General features: G+C 42.8%; 1 protein-coding gene across 2 annotated transcripts in view; it reads left to right on the top strand.

Annotated features, from left to right (window-relative positions):
- Window positions 1-23,588, top strand: part of SLC25A16 (solute carrier family 25 member 16) — a 62,254-nt gene that overhangs the window by 22,420 nt on the left and 16,246 nt on the right. Inside the window, exons 2-6 of one of the 2 annotated variants that reach the window (XM_062214800.1) lie at window positions 1,376-1,445; window positions 9,649-9,782; window positions 12,396-12,459; window positions 13,430-13,551; window positions 13,804-13,870. In XM_062214800.1, the coding sequence (XP_062070784.1) occupies window positions 9,720-9,782; window positions 12,396-12,459; window positions 13,430-13,551; window positions 13,804-13,870 (316 nt within the window). In that variant the 5' untranslated portion in view covers window positions 1,376-1,445; window positions 9,649-9,719. The remainder of the gene's footprint in view (window positions 1-1,375; window positions 1,446-9,648; window positions 9,783-12,395; window positions 12,460-13,429; window positions 13,552-13,803; window positions 13,871-23,588) is intronic. The other variant, XM_062214799.1, reaches the window with a different exon arrangement.

The following is a 23,588-nucleotide window of genomic DNA, read 5'->3' as shown; positions in this document are numbered from 1 at the left end:
TGGCTTGGTAAAATAAATAAAGATACAGAGAAGGCTTACATAACAGGCAAGTTTGATATAATTGATACACAGGGAACTTCCCATTCTGCTACGAAAACACATTCTTTTCAAACATGCTCATAACACTTGTAGAAATTGACTCAGTGTTATGCCATGAAGAAATTCTTTATCCATTTCCCAAGTAAAAATAGTATAGGTTGTAGGCTAAAGAAAGAAAATGGTGTGATTATTTTCACAGCTATTTGAAAGTTGGGAAGATATAACATCCATTCTTTGTCCATTTATTTGTCATTGCCTATTATTTTGTGTTAGGTGAGATTTTTGTAAATAAATGATCAAATATGGCCTTTTTTAAAGATTTATTTATTTATTTGAAAGTCAGAGTTACACAGAGAGAGGAGAGGCAGAGGCAGAGGCAGAGGCAGAGAGGACTTCCATCGGATGGTTCACTCCCCAGATGGCCGCAACGGCCAGAGCTGTGCTGATCCAAAGCCAGGAGCCAGGAGCTTCTTCCCGGTCTCCCACACGGGTGCAGGGGCCCAAAGACTTGGGCCATTTTCTACTGCTTTCACAGGCCATAGCAGAGAGCTGGACAGGAAGTGGAGCAGCAAGGTCTCGAACTGGCGCGCATATGGGATGCTGGAGCTTCAGGCCAGGGTGTTGACCCACTGTGCCACAGTGCCGGCCCCTAATTATGGTCTTTTAACACAATTTAAGGGATTTTTGGCTTAGAAGAGAAATTTAAGATGTTTGTGGATGCCAGCACTGCTGGTGGTGGTTTAGCCCATGGGGTCACAACATCAGCCCCACACTATTTTATATTCTCTTTTGTTAATTGAAAATTGTATTTATTTAGTTTTTCATTTTAACTTTCTTCATTATTCCATTGGGAATTTATACATCAGATTTAATTTTTTTTTAAGATTTATTCATTTATTTATTTGAAAGGCAGAGTTACAGAGAGATAAAGAGAGAGAGAAAGGTATCTGCCATCTGCTGCTGGTTCATTCCCCAAATAGCTGCAACGGCCAGAACTGGGCTGATCCAAATCAGGAGCCAGGAACTTCTTTGGGTCCCACAAGGGTACAGGGGCCCAAGCTCCTGGGCTGTCTTCTGCTGCTTTCCCAGGCGCATTAGCAGGGAGCTGGATCAGAAGTGGAGCAGCCAGGATTCAAGCTGGTGCTCATATGAGATACCTGTGGCAGTTTTACTTTCTATGCCACAGCACGGGCCCCCAGATCCAGTTTCAATGTTAGATTTCTTTGTCATCTAAGATCAGAACCTCTTGAATGAACAGAGTACACAGTTGACCCCCAAACCCCAAAGATCCTTTAGCTCTGATTTACTAACACTGAAAAGTCTCCCTCTTTTACAGCTGCCCAATTAAGATGTGAACTTATGTGGCTGCACAGATGGGCGCTTTGACTGGAGTCAAACAGGGACAGGTGAAATCCTCTTCCAGCAAACGAATTGCTGCATGATCCTATACCCAGTCACTTAGTCTTGGAATGCCCTCTCCATTTCCTTATCTGTTCAATGGGACTAATACATCCTAGAGGTTCTTTGATCACTAAATAAAATAAATTTTAATTGCTTAAGGATAATACAGTGCTTGACTGGAGTCTTTTACTAATGTATACGTATATACACTTGGATAATGGTTTGTTTCTGAAACTGAGTATATGCATAAATACGTGCGTATTTATATACACACAGATAGTTCTCTAAAAAATGGTGTGCTACGTAGATGAGTACCTCTTGAAATTGTGCAAAAGGGTGATACTACCTGACAAATAGAAAGACGCTGTTTTCACATTTTTTGTTTTTGAAAATTGTTACTTTTTTTTTTTTCTTTTTTTTTTTTATTTTATTTTATTTTTTTTTGACAGGCAGAGTGGACAGTGAGAGAGAGAGAGACAGAGAGAAAGGTCTTCCTTTGCCGTTGGTTCACCCTCTAATGGCCGCCGCGGTAGCGCGCTGCGGCCGGCGCACCGCGCTGTTCCGATTGCAGGAGCCAGGTGCTTATCCTGGTCTCCCATGGGGTGCAGAGCCCAAACACTTGGGCCATCCTCCACTGCACTCCCTGGCCACAGCAGAGAGCTGGCCTGGAAGAGGGGCAACCGGGACAGGATCGGTGCCCCGACCGGGACTAGAACCCGGTGTGCCGGCGCCGCAAGGCGGAGGATTAGCCTGTTGAGCCACGGCGCCGGCCTGAAAATTGTTACTTTTTAAAAATTGTTATTAATATAAACAGAACAGAGTTCATGTATTTCATAGGTAAAATTCTCAGAAGTCACTATCCTATTGTCTATTAACTGTACGTTCATATAGCCTGTACTTTCCAGCCTTCCTCTGACATTGTCTCCGAGATTTCCTTTTATTGAAAATTCTGTCTCACTTCTAATGATTTCTCTGAAAAAAAAAAAAAAAGAAGATTTTTAAAGGTTTATCTATTTTATTTGAAAGACACACACACAGAGAGACAGAGAAATCTTCCATCTGCTGGTTAACTCCCCAGATGGCTCAACAGCCAGTGCTGGGCCAGGCTGAAGCTAGGAGCCAGGAGCTCCATCCGGGTCTCTCATGTGGGTACAGGGGCCCAACATTTGGCCATCTTCTAGTGCTTTCCTAGGCTGTTAGTAGGGAGCCGGATCAGAAGTGCATCAGGTGGGACACAAACAGGCACTCACATGGGATACTGGTGTCACAGGTGGAGACTTTACCTGCTACACCATAATAATGGTTCTTTGAATATTTACTTATTTATTTGAAAGAGTTACAGGGGCTGGCGCTGGGGTGTAGAGGGTAAAGCCTCCGCCTGCAGCACCAACATCCCATATAAGTAACAATTTGAGTCCTGGCTGCTCCTCTTCCTATCTAGCTCTCTGCTATGGCCTGGGAAAGCAGTATAAGATGTCCCATGTGCTTGGGCCCCTGCACCTGCATGGGGACCCGGAAGAAGGTCCTGAGTCCTGACTTCAGATTGGCCCAGTTGTGGCCGTTGCAGCTATTTGGAGAGTGAACCAGTGGATGGAAGACCTTTCTCTCTGTCTCTCTCTCTGTAACTCTACCTCTCAAATAAATACATAAATAAAAATCTTTAAAACAAACAAACAAACAAAAGACAGGGAGAGACATAGAGGGATCCTCCATGCACTGGTTCACTCTCCAAGTGGCTTCAACATCCACAGCTGGGCCAGGCCAAAGCTAGAATACAGGAGTGTCATCTGGGTCTCTCATGGGGGTGGTAAGGGCCCAGGCACTTGGGCACCTTCTGTTGCTTTTCCCAGGCCATAAGCAGAGAGCTGGATTGGAAAAGAAGCAGCAAGGAAATGAACTGGTACCCACATGGGATGCCCATGTTACAGGTGGTGACTTTACTGGCTATGTATGCCATATCTTCAGTCCCAATATATTTTTTTTTATTTATTTGAAAGAGAGAGAGAGAGAGGGAGGGGGAGGGGAAAGGGGAGGAGGAGGTAATTGATTTTCCACCTGCTGATTCACTCCCCAAATGGTCACAATGATTGGGACTGGTCCAGGTCAAAGCCATAAGCCTGAAATTCCATCTGGGTTTCCTTCTTGGGCATCAGGAGCCCAGATATTTGGCTTTAGAAAAAACATTGCCAGTTATTTCTATGAACAGTTGAAATTGCTGTTCTAAATTTGGTTACTGTTAAATAGTTTTAAACACTTTCCTATCAAATTAAACAGTGGTTAGGGCTGGTGTTGTGGTGTAGCAGGTTAGGCCACCACTTAGCAATGCTGCCATCTCATGTTGGAGTGCTGCTCTGCTTCCAGTCCAGCTCTCTGCTTATATGCCTATGAAGGCAGTGGATATTGGCCCAAGTACTTGGACCCCTGCCACCCACATGGGAGACCCAGATGGAGTTTTGGGCTCCTGGCTTCCACCTGGACAAGTCCCAGCCATTGAGGTCATTTGGAGAGTGAACCAGAGGATGGGAGAACTCTTTCTCTTTCTGTCTCTCCCTCTCTCTGTCACTTTGCCTTTCAAATAAATAAAAAATTGTAAACAGGGCTCAACCTTTGCTTTCTCATAGCAAGAGGAGGTATTAGAATATATATATTTTTAAGTTTATTTACTTTTATATACTTGAAAAGCAGAGCGAGAGTGAGCAAGAGAAAGAGAATCTTCAATCCCCTGGTTTGTTCCCCTAGTACCTACAACAGCCAAGACTGGGCTGGGCCAAAGCCAGGAACCTGAAACTCCATCCAAATTTCCCATGTTGGCAGCAGGGATCTAAGAACTTGAGCTATCATCTGCTGCCTCTCAGGATGCATCAGCAGGAAGCTGGATAAGAAACAGAGTAGTTGGATCCGGAACTGGCACCCTGACATGGAACATATGGACGTCTCAAGGAGAGGGTTAACTGCCTGTACCACAACACTCGCTCCAAAGCCAGGAGCCAAGAGCTTCTGGGTCTCCCATGTGAGTGCAGGGGCCCAAGAACTTGGACCATCTTCTGCTGTCTTCCCAGGTGCATTCACAGGAAGCTGATAGGAAGTGAAGCAGCCAAGACTTGAACTAGCACCCATATGGGATGCTAGCCTTGCAGGCGGTAGCTTTACCCTCTACGCCACACAGCACTGGTTCTTGGAATTTTCCATTTAATATTTTATGTCACACTTTACTGCTGGTCAATAAAACCTCAGGAGGTGAAACCACAAGTAAAAGAGGACTACTGAATATAAACTTAACATCAACACATCAGTACTTTCAGTATTTAACACTTTGCTAAAGGCTTCCTTCCCAGGTTGTTTTTTTTTTTTTTTTAATCTTTCCTTCTTTTTAATGACTTATTTATTTATTTGGAAAGCAAAGTTACAGAGAGACAGTGAGAAGAGGAAAAAGTGAGAGACAGGGAGAGAGTTTTCCATCTGCCAGTTTACTCCCAAATGGCTACAACAGCCAAAACTGGGTCAGGCTGAAGTGAGGAGCCAAGAATTCTTTTTTTTTTTTTTTTTTGACAGGCAGAGTGGATAGTGGGAGAGAGAGACAGAGAGAAAGGTCTTCCTTTTTGCCGTTGGTTCACCCCCCAATGGCCGCTACGGCCGGCGCATCGCGCTGATCCGAAGCCAGGAGCCAGGTGCTTCTCCTGGTCTCCCATGGGGTGCAGGACCCAAGCACTTGGGCCATCCTCCACTGCCTTCCTGGGCCATAGCAGAGAGCTGGCCTGGAAGAGGGGCAACCGGGATAGAGTACGGCGCCCAAACAGGACTAGAACCCGGTGTGCCGGCGCCACAAGGCGGAGGCTTAGCCTGTTGAGCCACGGCGCCGGCCAGGAGCCAAGAATTCTATCCTGGTCTCCCACATGGATAGCAGAGGCCCAAGTACTTGAACTATCTTTGGATGCCTTCCCAGGTGCAATAGCAGGAAGCTAGATTGTAAGTAGAACAGCTAGAGTCAAACTAGTACTTCAAACTGGAATGCTGGTGTCATGAGCAGTGACTTAACCTGGTGGGTTACAACGCTGCTCCCTTCCCAGTTGTTGAAGTAAAGAGTTGATTGAATATGCAATAAGTGGCTGGTGTTGTGCAGCAGGTTAAGCTGCTGTTTAGGATACATACCCACATACCATATCAGAGTGCCTAAGACCGAGTTCCACTTCCACTTCAGATCCAGCTTCCTGCTAATGTGCACCCCAGAAGGAAGCAGATGATGGTTTAAGTATGGGTCCCTGCTACCTAAGTTGGAGACCTGATGGATTTCCTTGTCCCTGAGTTTGGCCTGGCCTAGTCCTAGCTGCTGTGGACATTTGGGGAGTGAACTAGTAGATGAAACTTCTCTCTCTCCTGTCACTCTGCCTTTAAATAAATAAATCTTTAAATATGAAAGTCACTAGACTCAATTAAATTTCTAAAATATAAGAATCATTAAGAGTACTTCTCAGCAATTAAAACTATAGATGGGGCTGGCTCTGTGGCTCAGTGAGTTAAAGCCCCAGACTGCAGCACCGGCGTCCCACATTGGTGCTGGTTCGAGTCCTCGGCTGCTCCACTTCTGATCCTGCTCTCTCCTGTGGCCTGGGAAAGCAGTAGAAGATGGCCCAAGTCCTTGGGCCCCTGCACCCATGTGGGAGACCCAGAAGAAGTTCCTGGCTCCTAGCTTTGGATCAGTTTAGCTCTGGCTGTTGTGGTCATCTGGGTAGTGAATCAGTGGATGGAAGACTTCTCTCTCTCTCTGGCTCTACCTCTTTCTCTAACTCTGTCTTGCAAAGAAATAAAATAAATCTTTAAAAAAAAAAAAACAATAGATGCTTAATATCCAAGAAGAGATATATCCCAAAGTGTTTTTATAGAAGCAGGTATTTACATGGACTGACGTAAAATAAATTCTACTAAAGCAGAATCTACTGGAGGTAGAGACACAGAGAGATAGAGAGGTCTTCCATGCATGATTCACGTCCCAAATGGCCGCAATGGCCAGAGCTGAGCTGATCTGAAGCCAGGAGATTCTTCCTGATCTCCCATGTGGGTGCAGGGGCCCAAGGACTTGGCCATCTTCTACTCCTTTCCCAGGTGCATTAGCAGGGAGCTGGATAGGAAGTGGAGCAGCTGGGACTCAAACTGGCACCCATATGGGAATGGTGGCACTACAGGCTGGAACTTAAACACTGTGACACAGTGCCGGCCCCCATAATGCTTGAGTTTTATATTGCGTGATGTAGTAGTCAACTTTTCGTTACTTTAACTAAAATACTTCAGAGGACCTTTTGGAAAGGAAAAGGTTTATTTTGGTTTACAGTTTAGAAGTTCACAGTTTAAGATTGAGTTACTCTACTTAGGAGACCTGGATGAAGCTCCTGGCTCCTGGTTTTGGCGTGGTCCAGTCTTGTCTACTGTGGCCATCTGGGGAGGGAACCAGTGGATGGGAGGTCTCTATATCTCTCCCTCTCTGTAACTCTGACTTCCTTCCTTCCTTCCTTCATTCCTTCCTTCCTTCCTTTCCTTCCTTCCTTCCTTCCTTCTTTCTTTCTTTCTTTCTTTCTTTCTTTCTTTCTTTCTTTCTTTCTTTCTTTCTTTCTTCCTTTCTTTCTTTCTTCCTTTCTTTTATAGTTTTTTAGACAGGCAGAGCGGATAGTGAGAGAGAGACAGAGAGAAAGGTCTTCCTTTTTGCCATTGGTTCACCCTCCAATGGCCACTGTGGCCGGCGCATCATGCTGATCCGAAGCCAGGAGCCAGGTGCTTCTCCTGGTCTCCCATGTGGGTGCAGGGCCCAAGCACTTGGGCCATCCTCCACTGCCTTCCTGGGCCATAGCAGAGAGCTGGCCTGGAAGAGGGGCAACCAGGACTAGAACCCGGTGTGCTGGCGCCGCAAGGCGGAGGATTAGCCTGTTAAGCCACGGCACCGGCCTGTAACTCTGACTTTCAAAAAAAAAAAAAAAAAATCCTTAAAAGAAAAAAAGATTGGTGTCATTGTTAGTCTGGTATCTGGTGGAGGCTGGCAGTGGTGGAGAGTGAGATTAATGATAATATGGTGAGCCAGAAAACAGAGAGAGATGCAAGACCCAGTTTATATAAGTAACCATCTTAAGGGAATCATGTTCTGAGGGAACATTCCACCAGGATCCTATATTGAGTCATAATTAGATCAAGCCTCCACCCTTGATCCATCAGCTGTTAGCATAAAAGACTTCAGGAATGACATATTCCTTGTAAACTGTCCACACCATATAAACCACCTGCACTTTAGTCAATGCCCCACATTTAAATAGTTTTAGTAAATGGTCTTGGGGCTAGTGTTTGGGATCTGCTTTCGTAGGAGTGCCTGGTTCCAGTCTGGCTCTGCTTCTGATCCAGCTTTAAGCCAATATATGCCTGGAAAACAGTAGATGATCCCTTAGGTACTTGGATCCCTGCTACTCATGTGAGAGACCTCTTTGTAATTCTGGGCTTCTGGCTTCAGCCTGGGCTAGCCCTGGCTGTTGGGAGTATTTGAGGAGTGAACTAGTAGATGGAATATCTCTATCTTTCTCTCTCTCTCTCTCCTACAAATAAAATGAAAATAAATAAAAATTCAATTGAAAAGTTGTTTACTTGTTTAACAGTTTTCTTATGTAAATGAATAACACACATGAGCTGGATCAGTCTGAGAAACCTACCTTTATTTTTCCAGATAGAGTTGATCATCTTCAAGGCAGTTTCTGGACTTTGAAAAATATAATATATATTTAAACATTTTTACAGTAGAATGTATTTCAGTTACTATTATTTTTAGGTTACTGTAGTTCACTATAATTTATTGTAATTACAAATAAAATTGACTGTATTGTAGCCGTTCTTGCTGCTATAGGTTCTATATTTTAATAAGTAAAAGTTTATTTTTTGAAAGGCAGAGTGACAGAGAAGGAATTTCTTTTTTTTTTTTTAAGGTTTGTTTGTTTTATTCGGAAGGCAGAGTTACAGAGAGAGGGAGAGACAGAGACTGAGAGATCTTCTGTTCACTAGTTTACTCCACCAATGGCTGCTATAGCTGGAGCTCAGCCAGGCTGAAGTCAGGAGCTTGGAGCTTCTTCCCGGTCTCCCACTTGGGTGCATGGGCCCAAGCTCCTGGACCATCTTCTTTTGCTTTCCCTGGCCTTTAGCAAGGAACTAGATTAAAGTGGAGCAGCTAGGACTTGAACTGGCACCCATGTGGTATGTAGTGCTGCAGACAGAGGCTTAACCTACATTGCTACAGTGCTGGCCTCAGAGGTTTTTTTTTGTTTGTTTGTTTTTAAAGAAGATTGATTTATTTGCTTGAAAGGCAGAGTTGCAGAGAGAGAGAGAGAGAGAAACACAGAGGAAGAGAGAGAAAGAGATCTTCCATCTGCTGCTTTACTCCCCAATGGCTGTAACAGCTGAGGTGGGCCAGGCTAAAGCCAGATGCCTAGAACTCCATCTGGATATTCCACATAGATGGCAGGGGCCCAAACACTTGGTCCATCTTCTACTGCTTTTCAGGTGTGTTAGCAAGGAGCTGGGTTGGAAATGGAGCAGTGAGGACTCGAATCAGCATGCATATGGGATGACAGCCACTTGTAGGTGGTGGCTTAGCCTGCTGAACCATGACAGAGGTCCTAGAAAGAGATTTATCTACTGGTTCACTCCACAATTGATCACTACGTCTGGGGCTAGGCCAGACAGAAGCCAGAAGCCAGGAGCCAGGAGCTCCATCCTAGTCTCCCATGTGGGTAGCAGGGGCCCAAGTACTTGGACCATCTTCTGCTGTTCTCTCAGGTGCATTAGTAGGAAGCTGGATCAGGAGCAAAGCAACCAAGTACTTGGGCCATTTTCTGCTGCTTTTCCAGGTTCATTAGCAGGAAGGCAAATGAGAAGCAGAGCAGCCAGACTTGAACTGGCACCCCAATTTGGTATGCCAGTGTTGAAATCTGCAGCATAAACTACACTGCCACCCTGGCCCCAGGTTTTATATTTTTATATGAGGTATGCTTATATAATTTGGATGTGTGTTATCTTTTAAGTAAGTTTATTATAGAACATTTACTATTTATGTAATTTCTGTGGCAAAATTATATCATGAATGATAGCATAGTAATCTTTGTTGGTGATTGCAAGGACAATTTGAATTTAGATAGTTTTCTGCATCTTAATAGTATTTTTCTTCTTAAATCTTTCTTAAAATAGGAGTATTTTCTGCATTGCGTGCTGTTCCCCAAAAGGAAGGATTCCTGGGATTGTATAAAGGAAATGGTGCCATGATGATTCGAATCTTTCCCTATGGCGCAATCCAGTTTATGGCATTTGAGCATTATAAAACAGTGGGTGAACTTTTCTCTTTCTGTCTCTCTCTCTCTCTTTTTTTTTTTTTTAATATGATGCTGATTTACCAGGCATCTCCTCTGAACTTTAAAGATACTTTGAATAAATGAATAAAGTAATGGCTTTGTTAAGGAGTAAGACTTGAAAGAGCTTAAATTTTTAGTATAGTTTGGGTTTTGGAGTTATTTTTTCCGAAATTGTTAGTCATTCATAAGTAAATGTTTTATGTTCACACTTAGGAAAAAAAGCCAAAATATCTTTCAATAAGATAAAGATAAATCCATAAAATAAATTTTTTTTTAAGATTTATTTATTTATTTGAAAGTCAGAGTTACACAGTAACAGAAGGAGAGGCAGAGAGAGAGGTCTTCCATCCACTGGTTCATCCCCAAATGACCACAATGGCCAGAGTTGGGTCATTAGAAAGCCAGGAGCCAGGAGTTTCTTTCTTTGGATCTCTTATGCAGGTGCAGGGGCCCAAGGACTCTGACCATCTTCTACTGCTTTCCCAGGCCACAGCAGAGAGCTGGATTGGAAGTGGAGCAACTGGGACTCAAACTGGTGCCCATTTGGGATGCTGGCACTACAGGTGGCAGCTTTACCTGCCATGCCACAGTGCTGGCCCCTTAGTTGCTTTTATTATTTTTAAAAAATATTTATTTATTTATTTGAAAAGCAGAGTCACAGAGAGGCAGAGGTAGAGAGGGAAAGAGAGGTCTTCCATGTACTGGTTCACTCCCCCAGATGGCTGCACCGGCCAGAGCTGAGCCGATTTGAAGCCAGTAACTTCTTCTGGGTCTCCCACGTGGGTGCAGGGGCCAAAGGACTTGGGCCATCCTCCACTGCTTTTCAAGGCTGTAGCAGAGAGCTGGATCGGAAGTGGAGCAGCTGAGACTTGAACTGGTACCCATATGGGATGCCAGTGCTTCAGGCAGTGTCTTTACACCACAGCCCCTCAACTGCTTTACACCAGCCTTGGTTCACCCTCCAATGGCCACTGCGGCTGGCGCACTGTGGCCAGGTGCTTTCTCCTGGTCTCCCATGCGGGTGCAGGGCCCAAGCACTTGGGCCATCCTCCACTGCCTTCCCGGGTCACAGCAGAGAGCTGGCCTGGAAGAGGGGCAACCAGGACAGAATCTGGTGCCCTGACCGGGACTAGAACCTGGTGTGCCGGCGCCACTAGGCGGAGGATTAGCCTATTGAGCCGCGGCGCCGGCCCCTCAACTGCTTTTTAACATACTCCTTGTTTCTCAATTTTAGGAAAGGAACATTGTGTCTTTTGTTTTATTTATTAAATAAAATTGTGAGATCATATTGTAAAAGTATATTTTGGAGTAATATAATAGCTATTCTAACCAACTCATTGATTAAGTTTCCTTCTGTTCCTGAGAGAGTTTATCCCCTCAAACATTATCTTTTTTCTTTTTAAAGATTCTTTTTTTTTTTTTTTTTTTTTTAATTTATAGAGAGAGACCAACAGAGGGAGTGACAGAGGAAGATTGAGAGAGAAAGATCTTCATGTGCTGGTTCACTCCCCAAATGCCTTTTAACAGCTTGAGCTGAGCCAGGCTGAAGCTAGGAGCCAGCAGCTTCACCTGGGTCTCCCACACAGGTGGCAAGAAGCCAACTACTTGGGCTATCTTCTGTGGCCTTTCTAGGGGTAGTTTGAGTAAGCTGTGTCAGAAGCAGTGTATCCCGATCTCAGAGCTGTACTCTCATGTGGTATGCAGGTGTTGTAAGCCAGGGCTTAACCCACTGTGCCAAAACACCCGCCCCTCCGACATTATCTTAACACAAGAACTAGGAACTGTAAGTTTCAAAGGGTGTCTTAAGAGTGACACCTTAGCCGGCGCCGCAGCTCAATAGGCTAATCCTCCGCCTAGCGGCGCCGACACACCGGGTTCTAGTCCCGGTCGGGGCACTGGATCCTGTCCCGGTTGCCCCTCTTCCAGGCCAGCTCTCTGCTGTGGCCAGGGAGTGCAGTGGAGGATGGCCCAAGTACTTGGGCCCTGCACCCCATGGGAGACCAGGAGAAGCACCTGGCTCCTGCCATTGGATCAGCGCGGTGCGCCGGCCGCAGTGCACCTACCGCGGCGGCCATTGGAGGGTGAACCAACGGCAAAAGGAAGACCTTTCTCTCTCTCTCTCTCTCTCACTGTCCACTCTGCCTGTAAAAAAAAAAAAAAAAGTGAAACCTAAATGATAGGGGTGTGAACAGCTTTTAAAGCTAGGCATTAAGAGTTGATGCCATTAGTATATCAAGACTTCTTTGTCGCATTCCTGTAGTAGCATCTTACTCCTACTATCCCCACTCACAACCTTTCAGGTTTGTGGTCAGTAATATATAGTATTATGTATTTCCTATTTTACAACGCTAAGCTAGATTGCTTGTGCAAAAGAACAAAAAATAGAATGGTGACAACAGAGGAAAGACCTTGTTCTGATGTAATACAATACTACCCAGATTTGTATTAATTGTGCTCATTTCATTAACTTTATTAAGTTGCTTTTTACTAGTCTAGCAACCCTTTTGAAGTTAGTCATCATTATTAAACAGTGAACGAGCAGCATTTAAAAAATACCTTGTTTAATTCAGTGTTTTCGGTTTCTAGTTAATTACTACAAAGTTGGGAGTTTCTGGTCATGTGCACAGATTACTGGCTGGATCTATGGCAGGTAAGAGGAATAGGTATATTTTGCTTCTGACATTGATTTTATTTTTTTTCAGATTTATTTTATTTATTAGAAAGAGTTAGAGAGAGAAGGTGAGAAGGAGAGACAGAGAGAGATCTACTATCTGTTGGTTCATTCCCTAAGTGGTTGCAGTGGCCAGGCTGAACCCAGGAGCTTTATTCTGATCTCCAAGATGGGTTTGGGGGCCCAAGGACTTGGGTCATCCTCTACTGCTTTCGGAGGCCATTAGCAGGGAGCTGGATCAGAAATGGAGTAGCTGGAACTCAAACTGGTGCCCATGTGGTATTCAGTGTTGCAGGCAGCAGCTTAACCTGTTCTACCACATTGCCAGCCCCTCTGACATTGATTTTCTATGGAAATACTTAATTTGGTTTAGGTAATATGTGTGACATTGACTACATAGCACGCCACACATTTGTTATCTTTCTGTACTTAGTCATACTTGTACAAGAAATCATTAATATCCCAACTTAAAAAGTATTTTACAGTGGATGGTAAGGAATAGTCTAAATATATGGCTATATGAAAAGCATACAGTGCTTTTACAATTCTACTTGTGGAAATTTGTCTTTTTTCTCTGAGAAAACTTTCTTTAGATTTATTTATTTGAAAGAGTGACAACATGAGGGACAGATAGAGAAAGAAAGTGATCTTCCATCTCTTGGTTCATTCTCCAGATGGCCTCAACAGTTAGAGCTGAGTCAAGCCGAGCCAGGAGCCTAGAGCGCCATCCAGATCTCCCATATGAGTGGCAGGGGCACAAGGACTTGGCCACCTTCCACTGCTTTCCCAGGCACATGAGTAGGAAGCTGGATCAGCAGCAAAGCAGACAGGACTTGAACTGTCACTCATATGGGATGTTGGTGGTGTAAGCAGCGCTTTAACCTGCTATGCCACAGTGCTTGCCCTTGACAAAGTGTTGTTTACATTTAAGTTTCTACTTTATTTTTAGGTATGACTGCAGTTATCTGTACATACCCTCTTGATATGGTGAGAGTACGCCTAGCATTCCAGGTGAAAGGAGAACACACTTATAAAGGAATTATTCATGCATTCAAAACAATTTATGCAAAGGTATATATTATGTTTACTTTACTCATTTATAACATGTCATTTTATATTTAGGAAAATATTTTAAATTTTTTCTAAGTGATTATTCTCTTAGTTATAACTATTGATATTGATAATAATTATGAAAATGTATCTTTGTGTTTTGGGGGGTGGTTTCCAGAATATTGATTTCATGATAATGTGTACATTTGTTCTTTGATGTTTATCATAATGAACATAGTGTAATCTCACTTCAAATTTTCTTTCACTTGAAAGGAAGGTGGTTTCCTTGGATTTTACAGAGGTCTCATGCCTACCTTATTAGGAATGGCTCCATATGCAGGTATGTTTCAAATTGGCCAGAATTGTAATTGTGTGTACATTTAAAGTATGTCACTAGTTTTCTTCTGAAATGGTTACATGAAAAGATGCTATCTGGAAAGTACTTTTACTCAAAAAATTTTGAAAATTATGATCTGTATGTAGTCAATAATATATATGTGAATATAACTATTAACATATAATGAATAGAAATACACTTTTACATATTTTCCTTCATATCTGAGCCAGTTGTGGTGTTGTGTTTATACATACTCAGGTTAGATGAATGCTAAGGATTCAGTATTTTTGAGTGTGTTAATTAGAAATAAGAATTAAGACTGTACTTTGGAAATTTATATTCATTAAATAAAAGTTAAAAAAAAAAAGAAATAAGAATTAAGAAGTGTATTTTTCCTCAAACAGGAAAAAGACTTTCCTATAAATAGTGAAGATTTTCATAATGTGAAATTAGGAAATATAGAAAAATAGAAGCAAGAAAAATAAGGATTCTTACCATCCTGCAGTGAGTCTCCATGGATATCTTATTTACATTCCTGTTTTTTTTAACTATTCATTTTGAGATAATTATGAATATACATCCATTTATAAAAAATAATACAGAGGAGATTGGATTAGGATTGCAGAGCAGGGAGGGAGCTTACTGCTCTAATCTACGAGAAGATAGTTTAAAAAAGTGGGAAGAGTGCCGTATCAGGGAAGAGTTAGGGCAAACAACAGAAGAAACTACACAAATTAGAGGGACACAGTGCACCTACACTCAGGACCCCAGCAGCCAAGAGCCTCAACACCAGTGTTGGAGAATGAGGTGAGACCAGACTGCAGTAGCTCAAGCCACTGGTGAAAAAGCTGCAGGAAGAGCCTAGAGAGAATCTGGCTTGGAGCCCCATGAAGAATAGTGTACCTGCCAAACTAGAGGAGAAAACACAAAGCGGGGGCATGTTTCTCTCTCCCCAGTCAACCTGCAACAACATCCTATAACAAGCTTATAACAAGCACCACTTTGGACATATATAACAGCTGTGCCAGCTCATGTCTATGCCCAGCAACCAGCCAAACAGAGACTCCTGAGTCTGGGTGCTCATGACTGTGGCTTTGTTTTTGTTGTATAAGATTGCTGTAGCTATTTGAGGTCTTTTGTGTTTCCATATAAATTTCAGCATCGCCGGCGCTGTGGCTTAACAGGCTAATGCTCCGCCTTGCGGCGCAGGCACACCGGGTTCTAGTCCCAGTCGGGGCACCAGATTCTGTCCCGGTTGCCCCTCTTCCAGGCCAGCTCTCTGTTATGGCCTGGGAAGACAGTAGAGGATGGCCCAAGTGCTTGGGCCCTGCACCCGCATGGGAGACCAGGAGAGGCGCCTGGCTCCTGGCTTCGGATCAGCATGATGTGCTTGCCACAGTGGCCATTGGAGGGTGAACCAATGGCAAAAAGGAAGACCTTTCTCTCTGTCTCTCTCTCACTATCCGCTCTGCCTGTCCAAAAAAAAAAAAAAAAAAAAAAAAATTCAACATCATTTTTTTCTATATCTGAGAAGAATGTCTTTGCTATTTTGATTGGTATCACATTGAATCTATAAATTGCTTTTGGAAGAATGGACATTTTTGATGACGCTGTTTCTTCCAATCCATGAACATGGATGATTTTTCCATTTTTTGTTATCTTTTTCTATTACTTTCTTTAATGTTTTCTAATTCTCATCATAGAGATCTTCGACATGCTTGGTTAAATTTATTCCAAGGTATCTGATTTTTTTTGTAGCTATTGTGAATGGGATTGATCTTAGAAGTTCTTTCTTAGCTGTGGCATTGTCTATGTATACAAAAGCTGTTGGTTTTTGTGTACTGATTTTATATCCTTCTACTTTACCAAACTCTTCTATGAGTTCCAGTAGTTTCTTCATGGAGTCTTTTGGATCTCAAGACATACTACAAGGCAGTTATAATCAGAACAGCCTGATAGTTGTACAAAAACAGATGGATAGACCAATGGAACAGAATGGGAATGCTAGAAATCAACCCAAGCATCTACAACCAACTTATATTTGGCCAAGGAGCTAAAACCAATCCCTGGAGCAAGGACAGTCTCTTCAATAAATGGTGCTGGGAAAACTGGATTTCCACATGCAGAAGTATGAAGTAGGACACCTAACTTACACCTTACAAAAATCCATTCAAAATGGATTAAAGACCTAAATCTATGACCTGATACCATCAGATTTTTAGGGAATGTTAGGGAAACGCTGCAAGACATTGGCACAGGCAAAGAATTCTTGAAAAAAACCCCAGAGGCACAGGCAGTAAAAGCCAAAATTGACAAATAGGATTCCACCAAATTGTGAAGCTTCTGTATGGCTAAAGAAACACTCAGGAAAGCTCAATAAACTCCACAACAACAAAACAAACAACCCAGTTAAGAAATGGGCAAAGGACTTAAACAAACATTTTTCAGAAGAGGAAATCCAAATGGCCAGTAGACACATGAAAAATGTTTGGGATCACTAGAAATTCAAATCAAAACCACAATGATGTTTCACCTACCCCAGTTAGAGTGGCTTACATGCAGAAATCAACAAACAACAAATGCTGGCCAGGATGTGGGGAAAAAGGTACCCTAATCCACTGTTCATGGGAATGTAAACTGATATAGCCACTATGGTAGAGAGTATGGAGATACCTCAGAAATCTGATTATAGCCCTGCCATATGACCTAGCCATTCCACTCATGGGAATTTACCCAAGGGAAATGAAATTAGCAAATAAAGGAGTTCTCTGACCCCCATGTTTATTTCAGCTCTATTCACATTAGCTAAGACATGGAATCAACCTAAATGTCCATCAACCGAAGACTGGATAAAGAAACTATGTGATATATACACTATGGAATACTACAAAGTGGTAAAAAAAAAAAAAAATGAAACCTGATCATTTGCAGCAAAATGGAGATATCTGGAAAACATCATTAGTGAAATAAGGCAGTCCTAAAGGGACAAATATCATATGTCCTCACTGATATGTGATAACAGAGCACCTAAAAGGAAATCTGTAGAAGTGAAATTGACAGTGAAATTGACACTTTGAGAAACAATGACTTGAACAGCCCTTGTCTCAACTGTTGAGAAACTTTTTTTTCTTTTTCATACTATTTGTTGAATTCTTTTCTTAACATAGAGTTAATCATATGTGAATAAGAGAGGGAGAAGATAGTTTGTAACTGTAAAACTGCATAGTTCTGCAAAAATTCCCTCATACTTCTAAGGATACTGTTTAAAAACTTGCCATGGGACCCCCAAATCCCATTAAGCTGGGTGGTAAAAATGCCATCTTAAGTGTTAAAGTGATCATATAGATAGGATTAAGTGTTAAAGGGATCATATAAATAAGATCAAGTGTTTGGCAATAATAATAAATAGAGTTAAAGGAGAGAATGTTCCAACATGGAAAGCAGTCCATACAGCAGACTCCTAGAATGACAATTGCTTTAAATAGCACTCTGACCTCAGAACAGCCCTTAAGGCATTCTGATCTGACTGAAAAGCCCATGAGAGAATTTCAGGCATGGAAAGCCAAGACACTGCAGCAAAAAATGTCCTACATGAAGGATCTCTGTGAGTGAGATCCCAGTGGAAAGAAGCAGCCATCAAAGAAGGATGTGCTTTTCTCTGAAGGAAGGAGAAAACTTCCACTTTGCTTAGGGCCTTGTGTAAATACTAACAGAAATTGTGCATTCAAAAGACTTCCATACCCTTTGCAGCTCATGTCAAGAGCCTTGGGTGATTATTGATGTCATACATAAGATTGTTAATTGTTAAATTAACAATAGGAGTCACTGTGCTCTTACTTACCATGCAGGACCTTTGTCCTCAATGAGTTGTATTATGAGAGTTAACTGTAAAACTTGTTCTCAAATAGTTTTTCCTTTTGTGTGTGTGTGCAAACTTAGTATAGAGTTGGTCTTCTGTGTATAAAGTTAATTGAAAATGAATCTAAATGGAGAATGGGAATGGGAGAGGGAGGAGGGGGTTGGGTGGGAGTGGGGATGGGAGGGTGGGTTTGGTGGGAAAAATCACTATATTCCTAAAGTTGTACTTACGAAATTTGTACTCATTAAATTAAAGGTTTATTTGGGAAAAAATAGTAATACAGAGACCCTTGTACCATTTACCCAGTTTCTGCAGTAATAATGTCTTCCAAAACTGTAGTACAAACTCACAACAAGGATACTGACATGAATATAGTTAAGATACAAAATAGGTCCATCACCCAAGCATGCATCCTGCTGTCACAGGCACTTCCTCCCCATCCCCTTCCCTAACTCCTGGCAAGTGCTGATCTGTTTTTTCAGTTCTATGTATAATGCTTCACTTCAAGAGTTTATATAAATGGGCCGGCGCCGCGGCTTACTTGGATAATTCTCCGCCTGTGGCACCGGCATCCTTGGTTCTAGTCCCGGTTGGGGCGCCGGATTCTGTTCTGGTTGCTCCTCTTCCAGTCCAGCTCTCTGCTGCGGCCCGGGAAGACAGTGGAGGATGACCCAAGTGCTTGGGCCCCGCACCTGCATGGGAGACCAGGAAGAGGCACCTGGCTCCTGGCTTCGGATCAGCGCAGTGTGCCGGTCGCAGCAGGCGGTGGCCATTTGGGGGGTGAACCAATGGAAAAGGAAGACCTTTCTCTCTGTCTCTCTCTCTCACTGTCTAACTCTGCCTGTCAAAAAAAAAAAAAGTTTATATAAATGATATCATACAGTATGTGACCTTTGGGGATTGGCTCTTTTTACACTCACCATTAAGCCCTGAGGATTCATCCATGTAGTTTATGTCAATGGTTTGTTCTTTTTTTTATTGCTGAGTTTTTTCTGTGGGATGGGAGTATCAATACTTTTTTGTTGTTGTTTGTTTCTCAGATTCATTATATTTCAAAGATTTATCCATGTTGTGTATAACCATTCATTTATTTCTCCAGTGGTCATCTGGTTAAAGAATTTATTTCTGGAGGATATATTTATGACCAGAATTTCTGAGTCTTAAGTCATGTATACTGAGTTTTATCAAATGAGATCAAATTGATTGAAAATGGTTGTATCTTTTATATTTCCACCAGCAGTGGCTAAAAATCCCATTGATATTTATTACATGAGTTTTAAAAAATATTTATTTATTTGAGAGAGTTACAGATAGTGAGAGGGAGAGACAGAGAGAGGGGTCTTCCATCCTCTGGTTCACTCTCCAAATGGCTCCAGTGGCCGGAGCTGGGCTGATCCAAAGTGAGGAACCAGGAGCTTCTTCTGGGTCTTCCATGTGAGTGCAGGAGCCCAAGTGCCTGGGTTATCTTCCACTGCTTTCTAAGGCAATAGCAAGGAGCTGGATCAGAAGAGGAGCAGCTGGGAGTAGAACTGGCGCCCATCTGGGATACCTGTGCCACAGGTGGAGAATTAACCCACTGTGCCAAAGTACCAGCCCCAAATGAGTTTTAAGTATTTGTGATTTTAAAATTTGGTATGAAACGTAATTTGTGGGGTAGATGTATGGCTTAGCTGTTAGGTTAGGACACCTGTGCCCCCACGTTGGAATACCTAGGTTTGATTCTCAGCTTCGGCTCCTGATTTTAGCTTCTTTCTGAGATGGAACCTAGGAGACAGAGATGATGGCACGAGTAGGTGGGTTCTTGCTACTCATCTGGGGGAATAGGATTGAGTTTCTGTGTCCTGTCTCCCAGCTTTGCCCTACCCTTCTGGCCAGTTTGGTTATTTGGAGTGTGAAACAGCAGATGGGAACTCCATTTCTCTGTCTTAATTTCTCTGTCTCTCAAGTAAATGTATTTTTAAAAAAAGATTATAGTGGGGACTGGTGTTGTGGCACAGTAAGTCAAGTCACTGCCTGCAGCACTGGCATTCCATGTTGGAGCACTGGTTTATGTCCTGCCTGTGCCGCTGCTGTTCCAGCTCTCTGCTGATGTGCCTGGGGAAGTCGTGGATATTGGTCCAAGTACTGGGCCCTTCCCACACTGGAGACCCAGGTAGAGCTCCAGGCTCCTGGCTTTGGCTTGGACCAGTCCTGGCCATTTTGGCCATTTGGAGAGTGAACCAGCAGATGGAACATAAAGATCTCTCTTTCTCTCTGCTCCCTTCAAATAAATAAATAAATAAATGCTTAAAAAGGTGGGGGGAGGGGATGGCACAGCATTGTTGTGTGGCAGGTAAACCTACCACATGCAATGCCGCATCCCATATGTGCACCAGTTCAAGTCCCAGCTGCTCTACTTGCTATCCAGCTCACTGCTAATGTGCTTGGGAAAGCAGTAGTAGATGACCCAAGTCCTTATGCCCATGCACTCACTAGGCAGACCTGGGTGAAGCTCTTGGCTCCTGGCTTCAACTTGGCCCTGCTTCAGCCCTTTCTGCTGTTTGAGGCATGAGCTAGTGGATGGAAGATCTCTCTATTTCTCCCTCTCCTCTGACCCCTCGTAACTCATAAATTTTTTAATAAATTTTTTTGGCTGGCGCCGTGGCTTAACAGGCTAATCCTCCACCTTGCGGTGCCGGCACACTGGGTTCTAGTCCCGGTTGGGGCACCGGATTCTATCCCGGTTGCCCCTCTTCCAGGCCAGCTCTCTGCTATGGCCCGGGAAGGCAGTGGAGGATGGCCCAAGTCCTTGGGCCCTGCACCCGCATGGGAGACCAGGAGAAGCACCTGGCTCCTGGCTTCGGATCAGCGAGATGCGCCGGCCGCAGCGGCCATTGGAGGGTGAACCAATGGCAAAAAGGAAGACCTTTCTCTCTGTCTCTCTCTCTCTCACTATCCACTCTGCCTGTCCAAAAAAAAAAAAAAAAAATTTTTTTTAATAAATTTTTTAAAGATTTTTTATTTATTTATTTGACAGGTAGAGTTACAGACACAGAGAGAGAGACAGAGAGAAAGGTCTTCCTTCTGTTGGTTCACCTCCCAAATGGCCGCTATGGCTGGCACTGCGCCGATCCAAAGCCAGGAGCCAGGTGCTTCTTGCGGCCCATGCTGGTGCAGGGCCCAAGCACTTAGGCCATCCTCCCCTGCCCTCCCAGGCCACAGCAGAGAGCTGGACTGGAAGAGGAGCAACTGGGACTAGAACCCGGTGCCCATATGGGATGCCGGCGCTACAGGCAGAGGATTAACCAAGTTAGTCACTGTGCCGGGCCCTCCCGTAACTCTTTCAAATAAATAAAAAAGAAATCTTAAAAAAAAAGAAAAGATGATACTGGTACTGAACAATTTGTATTAAGTAAAAATGTAACTTACGTGTGCTGGTGCTACGATATAGTGCATAAAAGCCACCGCCTGCAGTTCTGGCATCCCATATGGGCACTAGTTCAAGTCCCAGCTGCTCTACCTCTGATCCAGCTCCCTGTTAGTGCACCTGGGAAAGCAGCAGAAGATTGTTGTCCTTAGGCCCCTGTACCTACATGGCAGACCAGGGAAAAGCTCCTGGCTCCTGGCTTCGGATCGGCCTTGCTTGTAATGGCCGTTGCAGCCATTTGGAGAGTGAACCAGTGGATGGAAGATCTCTCTCTCTCTCTCTGCTTTTGCTTCTCTGTAACTTTACCTTTCAAATAAATAAATGAATCTTAAAAAAAATAATAACTTATGAGGTCTTATTTTCTATTTCCCTGATTACGAATGGGGTTGAACAACTTTAAATATTTTTATTTTCCAGTTATATATATATACACATACATATATATATATATATGTTAAGATTTATTTATTCCTTTGAAGGTCAGTGTTAGTGGGGCTGGCAGTGAGTTAACGCCCTGGCCTGAAGCACTGGCATCCCTGTTGGCACCGGTTCAGGTCCCAGCTGCTCCACTTCTGATCCAGCTCTCTGCTGTGGCCTGGGAAAGCAGTGGAAGATGTCCCAAGTCCTTGGGCCCCTGCACCCGCATGGGAGACCAGGAAGAGGCTCCTGGCTCCTGGCTTTGGATCAGCACAGCTCTGGTCATTGCAGCCAATTGGGGAGTGGACCATTGGATGGAGGACCTCTCTCTCTCTTCTCTCTTCTCTCTTCTGTCTTCTGTCTTCTGTCTTCTGTCTTCTCTCTTCTCTCTCTTCTCTCTCTGCCTCTCCTCCCTCTGTGTAACTCTGACTTTTAAATAAATAAATCAAGCTTTAAAAAAAAAAAGTCAGTATTAGAAAGGGAGAGAGAAAGAGTGAGAGGCAGATCTGGTTCACTCTCCAAGGCCTGAACCATGCTGAATCCAGGAGCCAGGAGCTTCTGGGTCTCTCATGTGGGTGCAGGGAGGTCAGACACCTGGGCCGTATTCTGCTGCTATCAAGGCACATTTGCAGGGAGCTGGATCAGAAATGGAACAGCTGGGACTCAAAAAGCCATATGGGATGCCATTGCCACAGATGGCAGTTTTGTCCTCTATGTGACAGCTCTGGCCTGGAGATAGATTTCTTTTTCTGTGAATTTTATATGTGTTTGACCTAGTTTCCTATTCAGTAGTCTTTCTGTTATTGATTTATATTAATTCCTTATATAATTTGATTACAGTCTCTTGTTACTTACATATGTTGGAGATTTTCCTTTCTGTTTGTTATTTGACTTTTTGATGTCTTTGTGGTTTCATTAATGAACAGAGAAATTCTACTTCCCTTTTTTGGTAACAGCTTTATTGAGATACAATTTACATATAAAATTTACCCATGTAAGTGTACAATTTGATTTTTTAATTGATTTATTTATTTACTTGAAAGGCAGAGAGGCAGAAAGAGAGAGAGAGAGAGAGAGAGAGAGAGAGAGAGATCTTCCATTGCTGGTTCACTCCTCATATGACTGCAACAGCTGGGACTAGGGGCCAGGTTGAAGCCAGATGGCAGGAACTCCATCCAGGTTACCCATATGGGAGGCAGGGGTATTTTGCTGCTTCCCAGGCTCATCAGCAGGGAGCTGTATTGGAAACAGAGTAGATGGGACTCAAACAACACTCCAATTTGTAGTAAAGGCATCCAAAATTCTGGCTTAACTTTACTCTGCTCCACAATGCCTGCCCCTATTTTTTCATTTCTTTTGGTTTTATACTTAGGAATGTTATTGCTGAATTAAATGGTCACTATGGTTAATATTTTTAGGAAACACCAACCCCTTTCCTAGTGATACTGTCATTTTAAATTCCAATTAGCAATATATGAGAATTCCAAGTTCTCCATGTCTTTGCTGACACTTGTTATCTATCTTTTGGTTATGCCACTGGACATGAAGTATATCTTGTTGTGGTTTTGAACTTCATTCCCTTTTTAATTGCTGAGTAGTATTTCATTGTATGGGCATACTATAATTTGTTTATTCTGATGATGGACATTTGGATTATTTACAATTTAGGAATGTTCTGAATAAAGTTGCAATAAACATTCTTATAAAATTCTTTTTGTGGGTATATATTTTTATATCTTTTGGGCAAATACTGGAGTAGAATTGTGGTGATGGAATAAGTATATGTTTAACTTAATAGGGAACTTCCAAAATGCTTTCCAGATAGTTCTGTCTGCCTGCTATGTATGAGATATGTAGTTCTTCCACACTTCCCTACCTTTTGCTATTATTACTAAAAATTTTTACCTTTTCTAGTAATTCAGAAATTCAGATTTTGTGAACTTATCAATATATTCTTTTATAAATAGTGTTCTTTGTGTTTGAATACATTTTTTTTAAAAAATTATTTATTTATTATTTATTTGAAAATCAGAGTTACA

The sequence above is a fragment of the Lepus europaeus genome, chromosome 17 (genome assembly GCF_033115175.1).
Source record: "Lepus europaeus isolate LE1 chromosome 17, mLepTim1.pri, whole genome shotgun sequence".
Classification (NCBI taxonomy): Eukaryota; Metazoa; Chordata; class Mammalia; order Lagomorpha; family Leporidae; genus Lepus; species Lepus europaeus.
The sequence above is the reverse complement of the archived record's forward strand: the minus strand, read 5'-3'. Positions and strand labels throughout refer to the sequence as shown.